The following is a 22,478-nucleotide window of genomic DNA, read 5'->3' as shown; positions in this document are numbered from 1 at the left end:
CATTGTTATAATGTGATGGCCTTGATCTTTCTCGCCCAGGTTGTATTTATTTTGCATCAGCCATGGAAGTGTCTGTTTCTAATACTCCTTTGAGTACTCCTGGCTTTTGTGCAAGAGAAAAAAGCAATTAGGACGCCCAGGGCATTTTAATGTGCCAAATCTAACGTGTAAATTGGAGGCAATGATGGATTTAACAGCAGGAAGTGTCAGAATTCTGCCTCTCTCTTTAATGGTTTTTAACAAATATTCTTGAACTGCAACATTCTTTCTCGTTTCACTTGAGAGTCTCCTTTGCAAATGAAATTGATTTCCGTCAGTGAGTCATTCGTTTATAATAATTAACGTTATATTTACATAGTGCCTGTCGTCCCAGGGGATCCCAAAGTACTTCACCACCAGGAATCACTTCACTCTCCATGCTGAAATGCAGCCACCTCTTGGGTGGAAAGTACCTGCTGTTTAACAGCTCACAGCAGCACCCTGCCAACATTTAGGTCAGGAATTGAAGCATACTGTATCAACTAAAAGTGTAGGGGGACTATATGTTTATAGGCGGCGGTTGTCTAAGCTGGAATTTCACAAGCTAATAACCTTACTTTTGCAAGACTCTGGCATTGGTTCTTCAGGGTATGTCTACACAGCAACTAAACACCTGTGGCTGGCCTGTGCCAGCCGACTCAGGCTTGCAGGGCTCGTGCTGCGGGGCTGTTCCGTTGCTGTGTAGACTTCGGCGCCTGAGCTCTGGGACCCTCCCATCTCACTGAGTCTTGGAGCCTAGGCTCCGGCTCCAGTCCAGAAGTCTACACAGCAGTGAAACAGCCCTGCAGCCCAGTCCATGAGCCAGAGTCTGCTGGCACAGGCCAGCCGCAGGTGTCTAGCTGCTGTATAGACTCAGTGATCACAGATTGTTGGGACCTCTGTTTTACATCTTGCATGGATGATGGTACATCCAGTAATAGTGTCCCCTAATACCATGTGTGTTCAGTACTGACTAAGGGGGAGAGTGCCACCTACTGAATCATAGCATAGGAGCTTAGCACAGCTCTCTGAGGACCACAGTGGAGATCGTAGGTGGGAAGAAACCTATCAGAGTCCTAGTCTGCAAAGGAAACACAAACCTCTGCGTTAAAAAGCACAGCCTAAAGTGATTAGTTTACACCCAGAGCTCTTACGCTGGGAGATGTAATTACCATGTAGTCATAGATTTTAAAGCCAAGAGGGATTATTACAGTCCCTCTGGCCTGACCTCCTACAGACACAGACCATAGAATTTCACCAAGTGGTTTCTGCATCAGCTAAACTTCTAGTTGAGCTAAAGCACGTCTCTTAGAAAGATACCCAATCTCAAATCCAAGATAGGCTTAAATCTTGCTGATTCCTTCTACGTAACATCTCTAAGCTACGGTCTTTGCTAGCCATCTACGCAGCTAAAATGCTCGTCCAGGCTCTCCTCATCTCCCGTATCGATTGCTGCTCTATCCTTCTCTCTGCCCTTGACAAATGCAATCTTGCCCCGCTGATACCCAGTTTCTGTTGCCTTGACCATGTCACCCCTTTCTTTGCTTCCTTCCCCTGCCTCCCCCTTCTCTATCCTATCAAACGTAGGCTGTGAAGGTCAAGATAAGTCGCATATCCCTCTTCCCATCCTCCTTCCTTCACTATCAAGATGTCTACTTCCGCCCCCGATTGCATTGATCCCAGCCTTTGGCGGCCTCTTGTTAAATTTTCAAACAAGCACCTTCGTGCTTTCTCCCATGTTTCCCCTTGTGCTTGGCAGTTGCTCTCCGTAAACATCTGCAAAGCTGCCTCAGTGTCCTCTTTCAAAACCCTCCTTCAAAACTTTCCTGTGATGTCTTGCCTAGAAAAAACTTGGCAACAGTTTAATCTGTGGATGTGCTGAGACCCCTGGCTGTCCTGCTGACAGCACTATCTGTGTTTCCTTGTATTTCCTCGTCTGTCTGTCATCTGTCTTATACTTAGATTGTAAACTCTTCGGGGCAGGGACCATCTCTTTGTTCTGTTTTTTTTTTTTTTACAGCGCCTAGCACAACAGGCTTTTGGTCCGTGACTAGGGCGCCTAGGTGTCACGGTAACTGGACCCAGAACTGATCCCTGCAGAACCCCACTTGATATGCCCTTCCAGCATGAGTAATGGTCTCAAGTTGCAGTGGGGGAGGTCTAGGTTGGATATTAGGAAACTGCTCACTGCCGCAGTTCCTGCTTTCTGGGTAGATTGGCTTCAGACCCGAAGCACGAGGTTTAATATTCCTTCCAAAGTTCTTGTTGTCGTTAATTAACTCTGGATAGCCTTGCTATCCACAGAAACAGCCAGTCCCTTGTTCAATCTCGTTTAGTTCTTGGCTGCAATGAGCCCCTCGGTTTAATCACATGTTGTGAGACAGAATATTTCTTTTTGGTGCCTCTGTATAAGTGGTTTACATTTCCCCCTCTCCTTGGCATTATCAGCATTCAGTTTCATCTGCCTACTGTTCCCCATTCCCGCAGCCTGGGAAGGTCTCCCTGAAGTTCCTCGTAGACTGCTCAGATCCTGGCTAAACTAAATAACTTTCTGTCATCTGCAAATTTTGCTACCTCATTGCTCACTCTCCTTTCCAGATTGTTGATTAATACATTTAAACAACCCAGGACTTAGTTTGGAACCTTCAGGCCTGCTGTTTTGTAATGATGGGAATTGACCATTTATTCCTACCCTTGACTTTCTGTCTGCTAGTTTTTGATCCATGACAGTACTTGGTCTCTTATCCATGACTACTTAGCTTTTTTAGTAGCCTCTTGTGCAGGACCTTATCCGGGGTATTTTGGAAGTGAAAATCAATTGTCATCAGGTTCTCCTTTATATCCACTGCATTACTGACACGTTTAAAGAATTCAGAGAGATTAGTGAGGCACTAGTCTCCATTGCTGAAATTATGCTGGTCAGACTCTACCATATCCTGATCTTCCAGGTATTTCATTATTCTGGTTTTTATGATAATTTTATCCAGTTTGCCGGGTACAGATACAAGGCTGGCTGGCATGCAATTTCTCGGATCACCCATAGAACCCATTTCAAATCTAAGAACATTTGCTACTGTCAAAGTTAGATTCAGGACTCACAATTTGTTAGACCTCTCTGTTTATTAGCATAGCGCACTGCTAATACACTCAGATAATGTGAGCACCATGCAAGACCCACACTACCTTATTTTATACAGATAAAAAGGGCGCGAATTTAACAAGAGGACAAAGAAAGCAGAACTGACAAGTTTACCTGAGGCTAGACGACATGTTCAATTTCCTTACTAACTTTTACAGATCTCCAGTGAATGTTCCACCATTAGCTTAAGTGGACTCATTGTTTATGCCTTAATGTTTCTTTTCCTGACACCTGTATTTCAACATTCCTTCTTTCTGCTTAAAGGTACATACAGCATTTCTTTAATCCATTCTATTTTTACATTTTTTTTTTAATATTTTTTCATTCTACTTTCACACTACCCTCCACCCTTCTGGATCATCTGCCATTTGCTTTGGAGAGAGTCCAGCGGAGGGCAGCGAAAATGATTAGGGGGCTGGGGCACATGACTTACGAGGAGAGGCTGAGGGAACTGGGGTTATTTAGTCTGCAGAAGAGAAGAACGAGGGGGGATTTGATAGCAGCCTTCAACTACCTGAAGGGGGGGTCCAAAGAGGATGGAGCTCTGCTGTTCCCAGTGGTACCAGATGACAGAACAAGGAGTAATGGTTTCAAATTGCAGTGGTGGAGGTCTAGGTTGGCTATAAGGAAATACTACTAGGAGGGTTGTGAAGCACTGGAATGGGTTACCTAGGGAGGTGGTGGAACCTCCATCCTTAGAGGTTTTTAAGAACCGGCTTGACCAAGCCCTGGCTGGGATGATTTAGTTGGGGATTGGTCCTGCTTTGAGCAGGGGGTTGGACTAGATGACCTCCTCAGGTCTCTTCCGACCCTAATTTTCTATGATTCTATGCTTTTCACCAAGGGAATGGAAATCAGTTTGGATACAAAGAGTAAAAAGCTGAATATCCTCAAGGTTCAGAAATACTGTCTGTTAAAAAAGAAAAATGGGTCACATTTGATATTAAGGTTTTATTTATAAAGGGTTAATAAATAAGCAGATGTTATACGCTTGCTACAAATGTAAGTAGTGGGTGTTGAAGATAGTTAAAAGCCACTTATTGACCTGTTGGATTATGTAACAAGTGATTAACCATTTATTAAAACATCTAATAATCATTTATTAATCCTTCATAAACTATTTGTCAATGGATCCTTAATATAAAGTGTGACCAAAGGCTGCAAAAAGTGCTGTAGAATTTAATAAAGAAGAAGAATCTTTCTATGCAGTTTTCAAACAGACCCATAAAATGCTACGTAGCAGAAGTATAAATCTCTGAGATTCTCTATTAGATGGCTTCAAAATTCTACAGAATGGATCTCACGTTATTATTTCTATTCCAGGAATGCTTAGAGGCCTCAGTGTTAATTCGGGCTCCATTGCGCTAGGCACTGTACAAAGACATAGGGCTTGTTTTCACGTACAGCGCTACAATGGCTCAGCTCCACTGGTGCAGCTGAGCCGCTGTAAAACACCCGAGAGGGCTTCTCCTGTCGGAGTAGTTCATCCACCTCCCTGAGAGGCGGTAGCTGGGTCGGTGGGAGAAGCTCTCTCGTCAACATAGCGTGTTTACATGGGGAGTTAGGGCGGCATAACTGCGTTGCTCAGGGGTGTGAATTTTTCACACCCTTGAGCTACATGGTTATACCAATGTAAGTATATAGTGTAGACCTGGCCATAGTAACATACAGTCCCTGCCTGGGAGAGCTTAGAATCCAAGGGTATGCTTTACCAAGGTATTTAGGCACCTAATGCCCATTAATTTGAAATCAGTAGGTGCTAGGCACCTAAATACCCTGGTTAATCCCACTCAAATAGACAAAGCAGACAAAGGAAGGAGGGGAAATGGAGATGAAGTGACTTGCCCAAGGTCACGTAGCAGGTCAGTGGCAGAGCTGCGAATAGAACACAGGTCTCCTGAGCCACCCTGTCTAGTACCCGTGCCCTGTCTGCTAGTCCCTGTCTAGTACCCATGCCCTGTCTACTAGCCCACACTGTCTCCCCATCCATAGAATTAAATTTTCTATTCAATTTCATTGGCCTAGCCCAGCGAGCGGAAGGTCTGCTTGAGGTTCGTGCCATTGGCAGCGGCAGCTTTCTCCAGTGGGACAAGGCTTCTTGCTCCACACCAGTCATCAAAGCTGGCTCTGAGCAGAGGAGAGGGAGGCCATGCTGCGCCTTGGAATGTCCCAGGCTCCTTCTGGGGACACCGATACCCATTCAAGCACTGGCAGTGCACTTCCACACGCACCCCTGCAACTTTAAGGCATGATCTAAGCCCTATATTCTCAGGTCACGTTGCAGCAAAGAACAGAATTGCCCATCCACAAAGCTTTTTGCTGTTCCTGGCTCCCAGGAGAGTCCACATCACTCGAGATGATTCAGGACCCTTGAGAGTGACTGGGATGAAGCAGAAGAAAATGAATATTTCAGTAAATGAGCCATACCTGCGGCAGAACCCGGGTAGTGTCATCCAGTGCAATCCGCATGGATGTTGTTTTGGGTTCATTGAGGCACTGAGTAATGAGCATTTTTGCTGCTAATCAGATTGATAAATAAGGCGAAGTAAAATCTTTGGTTTGCTTTCAGCAGAAGTCTCCTAAATTGAGTGTTTTCATCTCACTCGGGCGAGAGGAGGCAGATTTGCTTAGCAGTCGTCATGAATAATTACCCCAGTTAGGATAGGGGTGGGTTAGAAGCCAGGGTTTTTTTCTCCATACTAATCCTAATCATTTAACTAAATTAATTGCTTCCAAACAGATGCCCAAATGTGTCCATCGCCTAATCCCCTGGACAAGGAGCTACTTGTCACCAATCCTTATGCAGTTTCTTGTTCTAACTTTCTAGCCATTAATCAGTGATTCCCAGTGTCTTTGGGCGATGATGCCTATTTACCAGAATAATACCTTGGCTCACTTGCTGTCCATCACCAAGACCCCTGCATATTCGACCCTGTGGATCAAGTGGTGCAGAAGGCCCTGTGTAAGGACACTCTTACCCTGTGGGAGGCAGGCATGGATGGGCGAGTCTAGAATGCCAATCAAAGGAGCTGGTGTGCAGTGTGTGGGAGCCACCACGCTGGTGGAGAACTAGCGTGGACCGGTTCAGGTGTTGCTGCATCTTGTGGGTGTACGTGAGATATGATTTCCTCGTCTCCTCTGGGTGGGTAAAATCACGTCTGCGCCCAGCTGCTTGTTGAGAGAGCGTAATTAATCTAGAAAGACGTGGCTCTGTGCCAGGAGGCCTTTTTAATTAAAAGAGGTTGGGGCATCTGAGAATCTCTATTAAACCTGGCGTCGCCATTGAAGTCGTGGAGTGTGTGTGTCTAAATTTGGGGAGAGCGTCATGTGTCATCTCAGGACGGAATGTGATTTTGCTTGCTAACATCTCTAGGGGGGAAGGGGGGAGGCCTGTGTCACAGACCTCTGGGGCCACGTACAGCTCCCCGTTGCAATCGTGTGACTTTTCCTGTGTTCCTGCTGACTTTGAAGGGATGTAGGGGGTGAAGCTGGTTGCTCACACAGCTCAGGCATAGCTTGTTACAGTTCATACTAACGGGGCAATGGGAGCCCGTGCCTTGAACAACGCTGGTGGAATGCTCCTGCCCTGCCTGGCCCAAAGCTCGGGGTATAGGTCCTGGAAGGAGGAGTAGCCGAACCAGCCTTTTGGGCTGGGTCCCAACATTCCTTATCGCCTGGCTCAGAGGCGTATGTTTGCTCACGGGGTGTGGGAGGATGGGTGGGTGGGTGTGTCTGCTTCTCTCCCACTGGGGTGTGCAGGGCCAATGTCCGTCCACAACGCAAATTTCCCCACTCATCAAAGTCCTGGTAAAATGTGGTACGCACCCGCTCCTTTACTGGAACCTTTCATGGCAGCATCTTCCCAGTGTTTTGCTTGAAGGGCTGCACGCTTCCGACGTGTCCTTCGTTATTTCACTAGGTCACCGGAGGCTGCCGGCATAGCACTATTTGGGTTTTTATATTGCACCCGGCACCATGGTATCTGAGCACCTGAGGTGTCACGGAGGTGGGCAAATGGGCTCCACTCGTCATGCTGTTTGGTGGCTTGTTAGATGAGCTTTAACCTAGTGGAAGCATCTGTTTCCCGTCATTCAGGTGGCCCCTTTTCCTCCATGTATCTGAATGTTTTTGCTGGGAGCGGGATGGGTGAGCCTGGTCCTAGGCCGGGCTCTGTGTCTCATCCCACCCCATCTCATCCATGTTGCTTTGTCCCCTAGCGGCTGGAGTGAAGGATGTTCTCCTCTGCGAAGCCCTACGAGAATCAGCACTTCTCGGCCCTGAAGAAAGACTGCCAGCGGCAGAAGGTGCTCTTCGAGGACCCGCTCTTCCCCGCCACTGACGACTCCCTCTTCTACAAGTCACGCATTCAAGACATCCAGTGGAAACGTCCGAATGTAAGTGAGGCTCGAATGTCCTCCCTGTGCACATCCTTGTGCTGCTCCCCTGGGGTCACACCTTAAAAAGCAAATAACTCTGCTCCCCAGCGCGCTATCTGCCATAGGTACCCTGTTACCATAGTATCCGAGCTCCTCGCCGGCTCTAATGTATCGATCCTCCCAGCAATTCTGGGAAGTAGGGCTGTGCTATTATCCCCATTGTAGAGATGGGGAACTGAGGCACAGAGAGACTTGCCCAGGGTCACACAGGAGGTCTGTAGCAGAGCAGGGAACTGAACCTGGGTCGTTTGACTCTCAAGCTGGCCCGCTAATCACTGGATTACCCTTCCTTTACCTTCGCCTTCTGCAAGAGCCTCTGTTCTTGTACATTGCTTGTGTGCGCTCAGAGCAAGGGAGATGTTTGAAGGGCAGCATGACTTGTGGCGTGACAGTGTGTCTAGTGGTTGAAACACGAGGCTGGGAGTCAGGACCCCTGAATTCTACAGGCCACATCCCAGATACCGGCAGCTCCCATTGGGAGCGGTTCTGTTCCACTGAAGTCGGTGGGAGTTTCGGCATGGTCTTCAATGGCAGTCCCATCTGGCTCATTGAAGCCAATTGGAGTCGCAGGTGTTCAGGATGTCTGCTCCTTCCTCTGCCACTAACTCAGCACATGACCTTGGGCTTGTCCCTCAATGGTGACTTGTAACCGTAACTCAACTGTGTTTGTAAAGTGAATGTAATAATAGTTCTAAGCTATGGGAGGGCTCGATGTTGTTGCTAATCCTCTTAGGGACTAACTGATGTTTGCAAAGTGCTGCTAAGATGCTAGTGGTTGGGTTTTATTTATTTGGTTTTGGAGGATTATCATGCAGTCCCAACCCCTTGTCAGCTGCAGCAGCCTCTGTCCCAAAGGACTCCCAGAGATTCCTGTAGCTCTGGATTTTACCTGCTGGTCCCCTTCAGGCGCTGTTTTCCCTCTCTGCTCCACATGCAGCAATAGCTCCAGAGATGCCTACATACCACAGAGATGGATGGGTTGGAAATACACAGAGAGATGGGGGAGTGGGGGGGGGGCAGGAGGGGTGCTGGGACACGAGGTGAACGCGGCCGGGGTGCAGAGGGGCCAGCAGCATGGTTCATCCTTGATCACGTGGAAAGGACGGGGCTGTCACCTGTGGTCCTGTGTCTCTGTCTGTCCATGTCTCAGCACAAGGAAATTGCACCTGGCGATGTTCTCTTTGGCTGGGAGGGAGGTCGCGCAGGGCACTGCGATCAGCTGCCAGCAGTTTGATGCATCTGGCATTTGTTCCCCAGGGTGCTCTCTGTGCTCCCAGTGCTGCGTGCAGTGCCTGACTGAGGCATTCACTTCAGCTTCTGTCGGTGATTAACCTCTGGGCATCCGGGCACTGCCTGCTCTAGCAGGCTGGGCACAGGAGGTATCGGGGGTGGGCCTGGGAGAAAGCCCTGTGGTGGCCCCCACGCTGCCTAAGGGGGCAATAGGTCCCGGATCCGTGTCCTGATTGATCCGGGGCCTAGCCCTCCCCTGCCCCTCAGAGAGTGCTAGGCATGGGGGAGCCACTGGGGACCCAGAGCCCCCTCGTCTGGAGCCATGGGGCAGGGAGCACCTTCCGCAAGGCCGTGAGGATGGGAGCAGTGCACGAGAGCTGCTGAAGCAGCTCTGGGCTCCCACCCAGCACTGCCTCCGGGCATGTGAGCCAGCAGAGCCGGGGAGCTGGGACTCCTGGCTGGAGGGAGTAGGGTGGTTGTCCTGCTTTCTCCCCCTCTCTCCCTCCCCTGGCTGGGGCTCTACTCTGTAGCTCATTACCAATCTGCTGAGCTGTTGCTGGGCTTACCTTTCTAACCCAGCCTGTAACGCACCTTCGGTCCTCCCAGAGCAACCCCCTGGCTGCAGGGAGAGGCCGCTGCCTTAGCCGGTGTGCCGCTATGCAGGGAGGCTACCTGGCAAGATTTCTCAGAGCTGCTGTGAGCAACCGTTGTGTCTCTCTCTGCCCCAGCTGGGAGTCTCTAGAAAGCCAGCTTGTCTCTCCAGAGTGACCCTGGAGCCTTTATCCAGGAGGGAGTGGGGGAGGGAATAAAAAGGCTTTGTGTAAAGGGAGGGTAAGGCCTGAATTGATTCTTTGTGTGCATGGCAGGAGGAGCAACGTTGCACCAGGCCACCGCCGAAGCGGTCAGGCTGCCCTGCTGAAAACGGACTGGCTGCACCAGCACGGTTCCTCTATGGCAGTGGTCCCCAAACTTTTTTCCTCTTCCCCCCTCCCCCCATTATCCCTGTCCGTGCCCCACCCCCGGAGCCTGGAATGGGGCCGCAGCTCCAGGCGGAGGGCCGCAGTAAGGGGGCTGAGGCTGGGGGCAGGGCTGGGAGCGGGGCCGGCAGCCAGGGCCAGGAGTGGAACTGGGTGGCGCTCCCTCCTCACCCCTCGTGGGGGCAGGCCCAGGCTCCAGCCGTGCCCCCTGAACGCTCCTTCGCACTCCTGTAGGGGGGCTTGCCCCACAGTTTGGGGACCTCTGCTCTGTGGGAAGCTCCCATGTAACATTAAGGATGCGTTGGGGTATCTTTTCAGTCAGTTTTCTTATGGGGACTGGCAGGAGCCCCATTGCTTCCAGCTTTCAGAGTAGCAGCCGTGTTAGTCTGTATCCGCAAAAAGAACACTATGGGACTAGTCTGTACCAAGCGCTAGAAAAATGTACAATAGGGGACAAACCTGGGCTGGCCCCGGGGAATAGGCTGCTTGGTCCAATAGGTCTTTTCTGTGTCTAGCGTCTTAAAGCGCGTGTGGATGTGGCCATACTATGGTGATGGGCACGATATAAAAACACGGCTGGATGGATAGGCCAGAGCAAGCGGCTGGCTGAGTTCCTGGGGAGCTGCTGATTTTAATGCTGCTGAGGCTTAATTGAATGGTATTTATTGTATAATTAATGATCCGGTTCCTATACCCGTAGACAGGCATCTTCGTTACTCTAAATCTAAATAAATCCATATTTGGCTCAAGGGAACACTGGGGCAGGGCCTGGCCTAGTGGGTCTCGGCCATCGCCAAGTGTTATAGTTCCGTGACAATGTGATATCCAGCCCTGTGATGCTGGCCGGGGTAAAACCCAAAGTAAGGGGCTCAGGGTGCCTAAAATACTGTTCTGCTTTGGCTCTCAGCACATGAGCTTGGAGGTTTCACCCAGGCTTCCATCGCAGAGGGACCCCAACAACCCTTCCAGCCCCAGCTCCCCCCCTGAAATGTCTTTGTGCAGTGCATAGCCCCTCTGACTAGCATTCCCAACACTGTAACAAGTTCACTGCTCCCTTAAAGACACAGTACACAGCAGCCTGTTAGCTCAACTGGCGTTAACACAGTCTCCCCTTCAGTCACTGCACGGAGTTGGTGTATAGTGCAAGTAAAACGCGTTTATCAGCAAAAGGACCCAGGTTTCAGTGATACCAAGTAGAAGTAATAGGGCTAGAAATGGCCACAAACAAAAGTGAAAATTCACTACTAAGAGTGAAATTCAACTTAACGAACTAGAGTCCTTTGCTCCAAGTTTTCTCACCATAGTCGTTCTTCCTGCATGGCTGGCTAGTCATCAGCCAGGACCCAATCCCAGAGCCCAAAGTTTTTATGTCTCCTCAAGTGAAAGATAACTTAGGGATTCTCTCCCCTCTTTTTATAGTCCAGTAAGCGTTGAAATGTACTCTGCTGAAATGTAGCCCCAGATAAGGCTCCCTCCGCCTCCTGGGTATAGACGCTGTGCCGGCTGGTGTAGACGCTGTGCCGACGCCAAGCTGTCTTCTCCCCCACTTGTGATTTTTACAGTGCAGATGATCTTCCTGCAATCTCTGACACAAACCAGTAGCTCACTGTCCTTGCCACACCTGGCTTGAGGTGTCAGCCCCTTCCCTGTGTCTGGAAAAACCCATTTAAGTCCCATATTTCCAGGCTGTCTGGATAGGTTAGCTTTACATACACCACACACGGATATCAACGATCGGGGAGTTATTTGTTTTTCAGTGATCTATTACATGCCACCCTTTGGTTAAATACCGTGACATCAGCGTGTGAGGTGCACGGCGTTGGTCAGGCCAGCTGGGACTCACTGGGACGTACCAGGGAACTCCATGCCATCTGGCATTGAGGTGCTCAAAGGGTCACACACCTCACCCTTTCCTCAATCTGGGCGCAAGAGCACAGCAGACACCGATTGGCTTGCTCTGGTGATCCTGTGGGTTACAGGAGCAGCCCAAGCAGGTTCACCACAAACAATATCCCCCTGGTCATCGCTGGTCCCGGAGAAGGATTGGGCTGCCCCAGCAGAGCTCTGACTCTGCAGTTCTCTGGCTGGGCCCACTTTCTGGCAGGAAAGGGCTTACCTCCTGAGGCCCGGTGCCAGGCCAAAGGGGGTGACTCCTTACCGTTCCATTAGGGGGCTGCTCCCTGTACCGCAGGTTTGAGCAAAGCAATTCCCAAAGCTGACTTCGGTAGTTGGTGGTGCAGGGCTCTTCCCTGCTGGCTTCTTGCTCTTGCAGAGGAACTCTGGGACTCAGTTCTCCCCTAACTGGCACCTAGAGCGGGACTCTTCTCGCAACACTGGCAGCTTGTGGTTGCCTTTTATTGTGTTCCTCTTCCCTAACTAGACATGGTTCCATTCATCACTCTGGCCCACAAATCTGTGTTTAGCTAATGAAATACAGTTAACGGGAAATCCCAAGGACCCAGAGCTGGCCAGTTCTGTGCACAAAATGAGGCAGGGGTCCTGGGGAAAAACTAGTATGTGATCATGCAATTAAAGATGGTATCATAAATAAGGCTACGTTTTAGTCACGGGTATTTTTATTGAAAGTCATGGACAGGTCACGGGCAGTAAACAAAAATTCACGGCCCGTGATCTGTCCATGACTTGTACTATATACCCCTGATTAAATCTTGCGGGCGGAGGTGTGTATGTGTGTGCTGTGGGTGCTTGTGGGGGGAAGGGGAGGGGGGGGCGGCCCGGGACCCTCACTGGTGATGGGTGGGGGCTGACAAGCTCCCTACCTGGCTCCACACCTCCTCGGAAGCAGCAACATCCCCCTCCCTCAGCTCCTAGGGAGGGGCGTGGCCAGGCAGCTCTGTGTGCTGCCTCCACCCCAAGCGCCGGCTCCACAGCTCCCATTGGGTGGGAACCCCAGCCAATGGGAGCTACAGGGGGTGGTGCACGCAGGCGGAGGCAGCGCGCAGAGCTGCCTGGCCGTGCCTTTGCCTTGGAGCTAAGGGATGTTGCTGCTTCTGGGGAGCCCCACTGAGGTAAGTGCCACTCAGAGCCTTCACCCCTCCCGCACCCCAACCCCTGCCTCAGCCCTGAGCCCCCTCCCACACCCAAACTCAGGCTGCTGCTGGGGGGGCGGGGAGAGGGTGCGGTGGCCTGAGACTGCCCCAGCAGTGGCCAGTGAGGCTGGCCCAGGGCTGCCTGAGTTGCTCAGGTGGCCCCGGGGCCAAGCGCACCGGCCACTGCAGAAGTCACAGAGGTCACGGAAAATCACAAAATCCGGGACCTCCGTGACAAACTCGCAACCTTAATCATAATGCATACGCACAAGGGGGCTGAATTATGGTTGCACAGGCAACCTGAATCCTGGCATGTCCTAACTTCTGAGTGCTTGACTTTACAACCTTAACATTCTTGTAACATAATTTGTGTGTTCTCCATCCATGCATCCATCTATCCAGGGTTGAAATGCAGCTGCGTGTAGGGTGAAACCAGGTGACATTACAAGTGTAACCTGCACTGTTGGAGTCACTGAGATTGTTGCAGGCTTGGGCCCCAAGACAGGAAGTGCAACAGCCGGGGGCAGTTCGACTGTAGGCAAAGAGTAATTGGCCGAACTGCAGGAGGCTGGGTTAAGCACTGCAAGGAGTCAGCAACTCGGTGTCATCTGCAAGACGGCGTTTCCAGCAGCGCTGTGTCTGTACGGCCTTAATGGGGTACTGCTTCAGAAGTGTCTCAGGGTCCTGTTCTGTGCATTGATGGGTGCCTTGGCCGTTACTGGGAGTTCAGGGTGTTCAACACTTTGCAGGACCAAATGTCACCTGTATGATCAATAGTGCCGCATCCACATGCTGCGTTGCAGCTCCTGCCGACATCCAGTTACGACCCTTGGAGAGGAAGGGGGTCGAAGGACTTCCCATCTAGTTAGCTTGTCTCCTGCAGTGAGGGGTCCATCCACGTCCCAGTGCCTGGCGTGATTTGCCGGGGTGAATGCTAGGAAGTTGTGTGGGTTGGAGGAAGAATCCTTCCCCTGTGGCTGTGGAGTGGCTACCAAGTTGCTCTTCCTGCCCACTGTGTGCTGCTGCTCAGGGGACTTGCAAGGAGGGGAGCACCGGTGTCGCACAGGAGGTTTCTCCCACATCCAGGCCTCTCCCTCTGCACGGCAGAGCCAGACTGGTTCCACTGCCAAGAGGCCGTTCGGGTGGCAGGGCCAGGATTTGTCTCCCAAGAGGTTCACTTTCTCCATTCTTCACTGCAGGGGAGCTGGGCCCATTCTCTGTGTTTGTCCATTTTCGGTGTGGATAGTGAAGGCAGCTGTTCGTTTGTTTGCTTTCCTAAAACAGTGTGGGCCCTGGGGTGTCACATGGAATGTGGAAAACCCTGTTAAACCTGCACTGGAATGGCACAAACAGGGCTGGACAACAGAAACTGACCTTTCCAGAGCTCGCCAACGCTTTCCCACCAGCCCTCATTTCTGCAGGCACAATGTAGCACCTACTAATCCATGCAGATGCCAGTCATTACAGTACTTCGTTATTATCAGTGTTCAGCTCATTGGTCTGTAGTTATTTATTTTAATAATGATATATTTGTATATATTATACATAATGCGTGTGTGTGTGTGTGTGTGTGTGTATATATATATACAGAAGGGAGGTATGGATTAAAGCACAGTCACTAGCAGGGGCTCAGGATAGCAGTGAACGTTTCCAGTGACCATTAGGCTGGGAGGACAACTGTGTGCACTGCCCGCTCTGCTAGAGCCCAGTGGCGCCTACCACATTTGCTAGAATGCTTCTAGCCTCGAGATTCAGGGTAACTAAGGCAACTCCCCCACCTTTTCTGCCCTGCCTGTCCTTCCTGAACAGTTTATATCCATCCATGACAGTACTCCAGTCATGTGAGTTATCCCACCAAGTCTCTGTTATTCCAATCACATCATAGTTCCCTGACTGTGCCAGGACTTCCAGTTCTCCCTGCTTGTTTCCCAGTCAGTTTCTATTAATGCTGTTGTCTTCCGACAGCCTCTGCTAAGTGGTAGCAGATGTCTGGGGCCCTGCAGGTTGGCTTCCCAGTGGAGATCTCAGGGACGTGCAATCTGGCTGTGCTCTAGGTGTCATTTGTTTTATTTACACGTGCACACACAATTCCTCCCTCCAAGAATCTCAGCCACACGGGTACCCAATTCTGCCTTCACAACTGACTCTAACCGGAGACTGCGGCAGAGAGCTAGCATGCCCTGAATCTGCGCTGCTCTTGCTCCCAATGCTCTGAATTAACAGAGACATGCAAGCTGGTTACTGAAAGCATGAGGTGAAAGATGCCTCCCTCTGCAGCTCCCCACAAGGCAGGGGCTTTTCTAGCAACATCCTCTGGTTCCTCCCCTTAGCCGCCTGCAATACCTCAATCAGTAGGGAGGGCAGCTTGGAGAGTTCCCTGAATGGCAGCAGAGTAGCCTCAGGCTCGGAGATCATGTTCAAGAGCGGGGGAGGGCTTGGATCATTTTCGTGAAAGCTTAATAGCAAAAAAACAAACAACCTTGGGGAAAAAGCCAAGGAGAAACTCAAGCCTCTTTGCCGGATTCCATCAGCACAGCTCAGAGAATCCAGCTGCCGGAGCAATGAAGAGGCGGCTCACTCTATAGCAAAGACACCACTGTAAACATTTCCCCTGCAGATCTGAGGCTGGAGACCGCAATGGGAGGGATGAGAGGAGAAGCTCTCCAATACATGCACTGCAACAGCTCCAGGGGGCACTTGGAAGAAGAGTACGGAATAGCCATAGGATGGTAGCGCACAGATCTCAGTCCAAACCAGGGACCCCTTGCGCTGGGCGCTGTGCAAACACATGGGGTGAAATCCGATCCCTCCTGAAGCCGTTGGCAAAACTCCCAGTGACCTTCAGTGGGGCCATGATTTCACCTGCAGGGCCCGCCCAAATTGCTTACAATCTAAAGCAATGAGCAACATCAAGGGTGTAGGCAAGGGAGACAACCAATAGCCAGCGTATAATGTTTACATGTGTACAGACATTTTGAAGTGTTGTTGTAGCCGAGTCGGTCCTTGGATGTTACACACACAAGGTGGGGGAGAGAATATCTTTGACTGGACCAACTTCCTCAACTTACCTCAACTGTGGGTAAGAGAGAGAAGCTTAAATTCATAACTTTGCTGGACACTACAAATCATGATCGTAATAAAGACGTGGGATTTATGGCTTATTGCAACAATCTGTAACCCACTAACCCCCCTTTTTGTCCTATGACTACAGGGGTGTAAACAGGCCTTCACCTTGACTGGTCACATAGTTTAGCATAAGTAGTTACACATATTCTATCTGTTTGATTTTGCATGTAGTTATGACACTCTGGGTACCTTTCCCAGACCTGAAGAAGAGCTCTGTGTAGCTCGAAAACTTGTCTCTCTCATCAACAGAAGTTGGTCCAATCAAAGATATTGCCTCACCCTAGTCCAGGGGTTCTCAAACTGGGGATTGCGACCCTTCAGGGGGTCGCAAGCTGTCAGCCTCCACCCCAAACCCCGCTTTGCCTCCAGCATTTATAATGGTGTTAAATATATAAACAAGTGTTTTTAATTTATAAGGGGGGGGGGTCGCATTCAGAGGCTTGCTATGTGAAAGGTGTCACCAGTACAATAGTTTGAGAAACACTGCCCTAGTGGACAGAGCATTGGTTGAGACTCAGGAGATCCAGGTTCTAGTCCCAGCTCTACCACTGGCCTGCTGTGTCTCAGTTTCCCCATCTGTAAAATAGGGATAGCGATACTGACCTCCTTGGTAGAATACTTTGGGATCTGATTAAAAACACTGCATAAGAGCCAGGTATTGTTATTATTAACTTCAATAGGAGCAAGGTTAGGACCCACTTTATGAAGTTTATATACAAAAGAGAGAGAGAGAGAGAGTGTGTAAGAATTCAGACAGAATCTGGGCCTGTAATTAAGAATTTCAACTTTTGCATCAGACAGCAGAAAGTAGCTATTCTCCCCACTAAATCCTGAGCTTTGCTGGGGTGACTGATAGGAAGGAAACCCACTGGGGCTTTATGAAAAAACCCGTGAAATCACTTGTGGAGGCAAATCTTCTAAAGGTCAGGAAGCCTTCTGTTAACAAACAAGCGAATGGAAGCTGCAAATGAGCCTGATCTTTGTTTCCACGTGCAAAAGAGCCTCATGGATTAAAGTGGCAGCAAAGGAAGGATTTGGGGCCAGATTCCCTTCTTTGCTGAACTTCTGCTCCGCACAGCAGGGTCTGCCTTGGAGCTGCTCTATTTACACCATTTGGCAGTGGTCCCTCTGGATCATCTGCCAGCTGAGCACAGCCAAAGTGCAGTATGTTTAGACCACTCCTCCCCACCCCGATGCACCTGGACCCTTAGGGGGAATTCTCAGCCAGCCAGATCCAACCACTTTCCAGCTCTGTCTCCATGTAGTTTGCAGGCAAGATTACGAAATTCAAGGCCTGATTTTTGCAAGCTTCTCTCACATGAGTAAGCCCAACTCATGCAATTAGTGCTATGGACTTTCTGCTCACGTGAGGAAAGGTTCTAGGATCAGGCCCTAAAGCGTATATACTGCCCTGAGAGCTTTACTAACTGGGTCAAAGTTGTCCATGCTCAAACTAGGGTGACCAGACAGCAAGTGTGAAAAATTAGAACAGGGGATGACGGGTAATAGGAGCCTCTATAAGAAAAAGACCCAAAAATTGGGACTGTCCCTATAAAATAGGGACATCTGGTCACCCTAGCTCAGACTGAGCTATCAACAATGACATTAGCACTGCTTTCTGTCAGAGCTGCTGGAGCTCGTCCCTGTCACTTCTGGCTCTAATGCTGTTATCAGATGATCTCGCAAGACAGAGACACCCAGGGATTTCCCATTTCAAACTCCCCTCCCTGTAGAAACCACACACACACACACACACACACACACACACACACACACACACACACACACAAAATACCTTTCATCTAGCATGGGGGCCCCTTGGGTCAGCAAAGGACAAAGGCTAAGAGCGAGAACTGTCACTGCTTGGAGTACGTCTTCACTACCCGCCGGATTGGCAGGTAGCAATCGATCGGGGATCGATTTATCACATCTAGACGCGATAAATCGCTCCCCGAATGTGGTCCCCGTCAACTCCGGAACTCCACCAGAGCGAGAGGCGGAAGCGGAGTCGACGGGGGAGCCGCGGCCGTCGATCCCACGCCGTAAGGACGCAAGGTAAGTCAATCTAAGATACATCAACTTCAGTTACACTATTCTCGTAGCTGAAGTTGCGTATCTTAGATCGATCCCCCCCCCCCCCCCAGTGTAGCCCTTGGATTCCGAGTCTTCTCCCTGGGAAGGGAGGTTTGCAAACTCACGACCAGGACAGGAGTGGACTGTAGCTACTGTTCTGATTTCCATAGAGGTCTGGGGCACAGGTGCTCAAGAGCAGGCGTAGCCAAACTTTGCCCAACTGCAAGCGGCATAAGCTTGCCAAAAGTCTGGGAGCTGAATGTAACAAGCACGAAATGGAGCAGATTGCAGCCATCCTTAGACTTGAATGCAGAGCTGATTAGGAGTGCGGTGTGCATTAACAGTCACCAGTGTCTTTCGGGTATATGGCATATTGCAGAAATATTTTCAGAAGAGCTAGAAAAAAATCCTCCCCTGCACCCCCTTCAGATAATGCCCCTTCCCTTTCTTCAAACCAGGGAGTGCTCTATGAACAGTTAGGGCCAAATTTTCAGAGCTGGCCTCTGTTTTTATGGGTACAATTACACGCCAGCAAATATTAATAGTGAGGCAACTATTCACACAATACCGGTTAGACATTTGGATGAAATGTAGGTTATTCTGCTGATGAAAACTGTTATAGAAGAGATATTACTGTTTGGTCAGGGACTCTCAACCACTTCTGTTCTCGTGACTTGAGAAAAAAATTGAGACCCCCTTTCCCATCCAGCCATAAAGAAAAGGGGGGTAAAACTGGCTTATGATAGCCCCACAGTAAAGTGATCAGGACTAATTCACATTGTCCGTTCCCCATTTATTTGCTTTATCTGTGTTTAGACTGTCTGCTCTTCGGTACAGGGATCTCTTCTCATTATATGAATGTACATTACTATAGCAATGGGTCCTGACCACTCATAATAGAAATAAACACTAATAACTAAATACTAATAAATACATACTATAATAGACATAATACCCATGCATAGACTATAATACCACAATACTGTAGAAATAAATATATAAATACTGCCATATACACACATATATATATATATATACACACACATATATATATATACACACACATATATATATATATACACACACATATATATATATACACACACATACACACACACACACACACACCCTTCTACCCTGATATAACGCGACCCGATATAACACGAATTCAGATATAACGCAGTAAAGCAGCGCTCCAGGGGGTGTGCTCCGGTGGATCAAAGCAAGTTCGATATAACGCGGTTTCACCTATAATGTGGTAAGATTTTTTGGTTCCCGAGGACAGCGTTGTATCGGGGTAGAGGGGTGTGCGTGTGTGTATATATGTGTGTATATGACTGGAGTACTGTCATGGATGGATATAAACTGTTCAGGAAGGACAGGCAGGGCAGAAAAGGTGGGGGAGTTGCGTTGTATGTAAGAGAGGAGTATGACTGCTCAGAGCTCCGGTATGAAACTGCAGAAAAACCTGAGAGTCTCTGGATAAAGTTGAGAAGTGTGAGCAACAAGGGTGATGTCGTGGTTGGAGTCTGCTATAGACCACCAGACCAGGGGGATGAGGTGGACGAGGCTTTCTTCTGGCAACTAGCAGAAGTTGCTAGATCGCAGGCCCTGGTTCTCATGGGAGACTTTAATCACCCTGATATCTGCTGGGAGAGCAATACAGCGGTGCACAGGCAATCCAGGAAATTTTTGGAAAGTGTAGGGGACAATTTCCTGGTGCAAGTGCTGGAGGAACCAAGTAGGGGCAGAGCTTTTCTTGACCTGCTACTCACAAACAGGGAAGAACTAGTAGGGGAAGCAAAAGTGGATGGGAACCTGGGAGGCAGTGACCATGAGATGGTCGAGTTCAGGATCCTGACACAAGGAAGAAAGGAGAGCAGCAGAATACGGACCCTGGACTTCAGAAAAGCAGACTTTGACTCCCTCAGGGAACAGATGGGCAGGATCCCCTGGGAGAATAACATGAAGGGCAAAGGGGTCCAGGAGAGCTGCCTGTATTTTAAAGAATCCTTATTGAGGTTGCAGGAACAAACCATCCCGATGTGTAGAAAGAATAGTAAATATGGCAGGCGACCAGCTTGGCTAAACAGTGAAATCCTTGCTGATCTTAAACGCAAAAAAGAAGCTTACAAGAAGTGGAAGATTGGACAAATGACCAGGGAGGAGTATAAAAATATTGCTCAGGCATGCAGGAGTGAAATCAGGAAGGCCAAATCACACTTGGAGTTGTAGTTAGCAAGAGATGTTAAGAGTAACAAGAAGGGTTTCTTCAGGTATGTTAGCAACAAGAAGAAAATCAAGGAATGTGTGGGCCCCTTACTGAATGAGGGAGGCAACCTAGTGACCGAGGATGTGGAAAAAGCTAATGTACTCAATGATTTTTTTTGCCTCTGTCTTCACGAACAAGGTCAGCTCCCAGATTGCTGCACTGGGCAGCACAATATGGGGAGAAGGTGACCAACCCTCTGTGGAGAAAGAAGTGGTTCGGGACTATTTAGAAAAACTGGACGTGCACAAGTCCATGGGGCCGGATGCGCTGCATCCCAGGGTGCTAGAGGAGTTGGCTGGTGAGATTGCAGAGCCATTAGCCATTATTTTTGAAAACTCATGGCGATCGGGGGAGGTCCCAGATGACTGGAAAAAGGCTAATGTAGTGCCCGTCTTTAAAAAAGGGAAGAAGGAGGATCCGGGGAACTACAGGCCAGTCAGCCTCACCTCAGTCCCTGGAAAAATCATGGAGCAGGTCCTCAAGGAATCAATTATGAAACATTTAGAGGAGAGGAAAGTGATCATGAACAGTCAGCATGGATTCACGAAGGGGAAGTCATGCCTGACTAACCTAATTGCCTTCTATGATGAGATAACTGGCTCTGTGGATGAGGGGAAAGCAATGGATGTGTTATTCCTTGACTTTAGCAAAGCTTTTGATACGGTCTCCCACAGTATTCTTGCCGCCAAGTTAAAGAAGTATGGGCTGGATGAATGGACTGTAAGGTGGATAGAAAGCTGGCTAGATCGTCGGGCTCAACGGGTAGTGATCAATGATCAATGGTAGCTCCATGTCTAGTTGGCAGCCGGTTTCAAGCGGAGTGCCCCAAGGGTCGGTCCTGGGACTGGTTTTGTTTAATATCTTTATTAATGATCTGGAGGATGGTGTGGACTGCACTCTCAGCAAGTTTGCAGATGACACTAAACTAGGAGGCGTGGTAGATACACTAGAGGGTAGGGATCGGATACAGAGGGACCTAGACAAATTAGAGGATTGGGCCGAAAAAAACCTGATGAGGTTCAACAAGGACAAGTGCAGAGTCCTGCACTTAGGACGGAAGAATCCTATGCACTGCTACAGACTAGGGACCGAATGGCTAGGTAGCAGTTCTGCAGAAAAGGACCTAGGGGTCACAGTGGACGAGAAGCTGGATATGAGTCAGCAGTGTGCTCTTGTTGCCAAGAAGGCTAATGGCATTTTGGGCTGTATAAGTAGGGGCATTGCCAGCAGATCGAGGAACGTGATCGTTCCCCTTTATTCGACATTGGTGAGGCCTCATCTGGAATACTGTGTCCAGTTTTGGTCCCCACACTACAAGAAGGATGTGGAAAAATTGGAAAGAGTCCAGCGGAGGGCAACAAAAATGATTAGGGGTCTGGAGCACATGACTTATGAGGAGAGGCTGAGGGAACTGGGATTGTTTAGTCTCCAGAAGAGAAGAATGAGGGGGGATTTGAATGCAGCCTTCAACTACCTAAAGGGGGGTTCCAAAGAGGATGGAGCTCGGCTGTTCTCAGTGGTGGCAGATGACAGAACAAGGAGCAATGGTCTCAAGTTGCAGTGGGGGAGGTCTAGGTTGGATATCAGGAAAAACTATTTCACTAGGAATGCGTTACCTAGGGAGGTGGTGGAATCTCCTTTCTTGGAGGTTTTTAAGGCCCGGCTTGACAAAGCCCTGGCTGGGATGATTTAGCTGGGAATTGGTCCTGCTTTGAGCAGGGGGTTGGACTAGATGACCTCTTGAGGTCCCTTCCAACTCTGATATTCTATGATTCTATGACTGCGGAACTTCGGCTTTGTCTACACTACAGACCTTACAGTGGCACAGCTGTACCACGGTAAGATCTTCCAGGTAGCTGCTCTTTGCCAGCAGGTGAGAACTCTCCTGCTGGCATAATTAAAACACCCCCAAGGAGCGGGTTTTTCCCCACCCCTGACCGACCAAAGCTTTACCGACAAAAGTGGTCATGTATACAAAGCCTTAGTTACCCTGAATCTCGAGGCTAGAAGCATTCTAGCAAATGTGGTAGGCGCCACTGGGCTCTAGCAGAGCGGGCAGTGCACACAGTTGTCCTCCCAGCCTAATGGTCACTGGAAACGTTCACTGCTATCCTGAGCCCCTGCTAGTGACTGTGCTTTAATCCATACCTCCCTTCT

The 22,478-nt window shown here is 49.4% G+C and overlaps 1 protein-coding gene across 2 annotated transcripts in view; it reads left to right on the top strand.

The window, feature by feature from the left end:
- The window catches only part of CAPN5 (calpain 5), a 128,881-nt gene that overhangs the window by 25,798 nt on the left and 80,605 nt on the right, over positions 1-22,478 (top strand). For both annotated transcript variants that reach the window (XM_065581745.1, XM_065581746.1), the window contains one exon: positions 7,375-7,551. In XM_065581745.1, coding sequence (XP_065437817.1) covers positions 7,390-7,551 — 162 coding nt within the window. In that variant the 5' untranslated portion in view covers positions 7,375-7,389. The remainder of the gene's footprint in view (positions 1-7,374; positions 7,552-22,478) is intronic.

The sequence above is a fragment of the Chrysemys picta genome, chromosome 1 (assembly GCF_011386835.1).
Source record: "Chrysemys picta bellii isolate R12L10 chromosome 1, ASM1138683v2, whole genome shotgun sequence".
Lineage (NCBI taxonomy): Eukaryota > Metazoa > Chordata > Testudines > Emydidae > Chrysemys > Chrysemys picta.
Note: the sequence above shows the minus strand (reverse complement) of the source record. Positions and strands in the feature narration are given on the sequence as shown.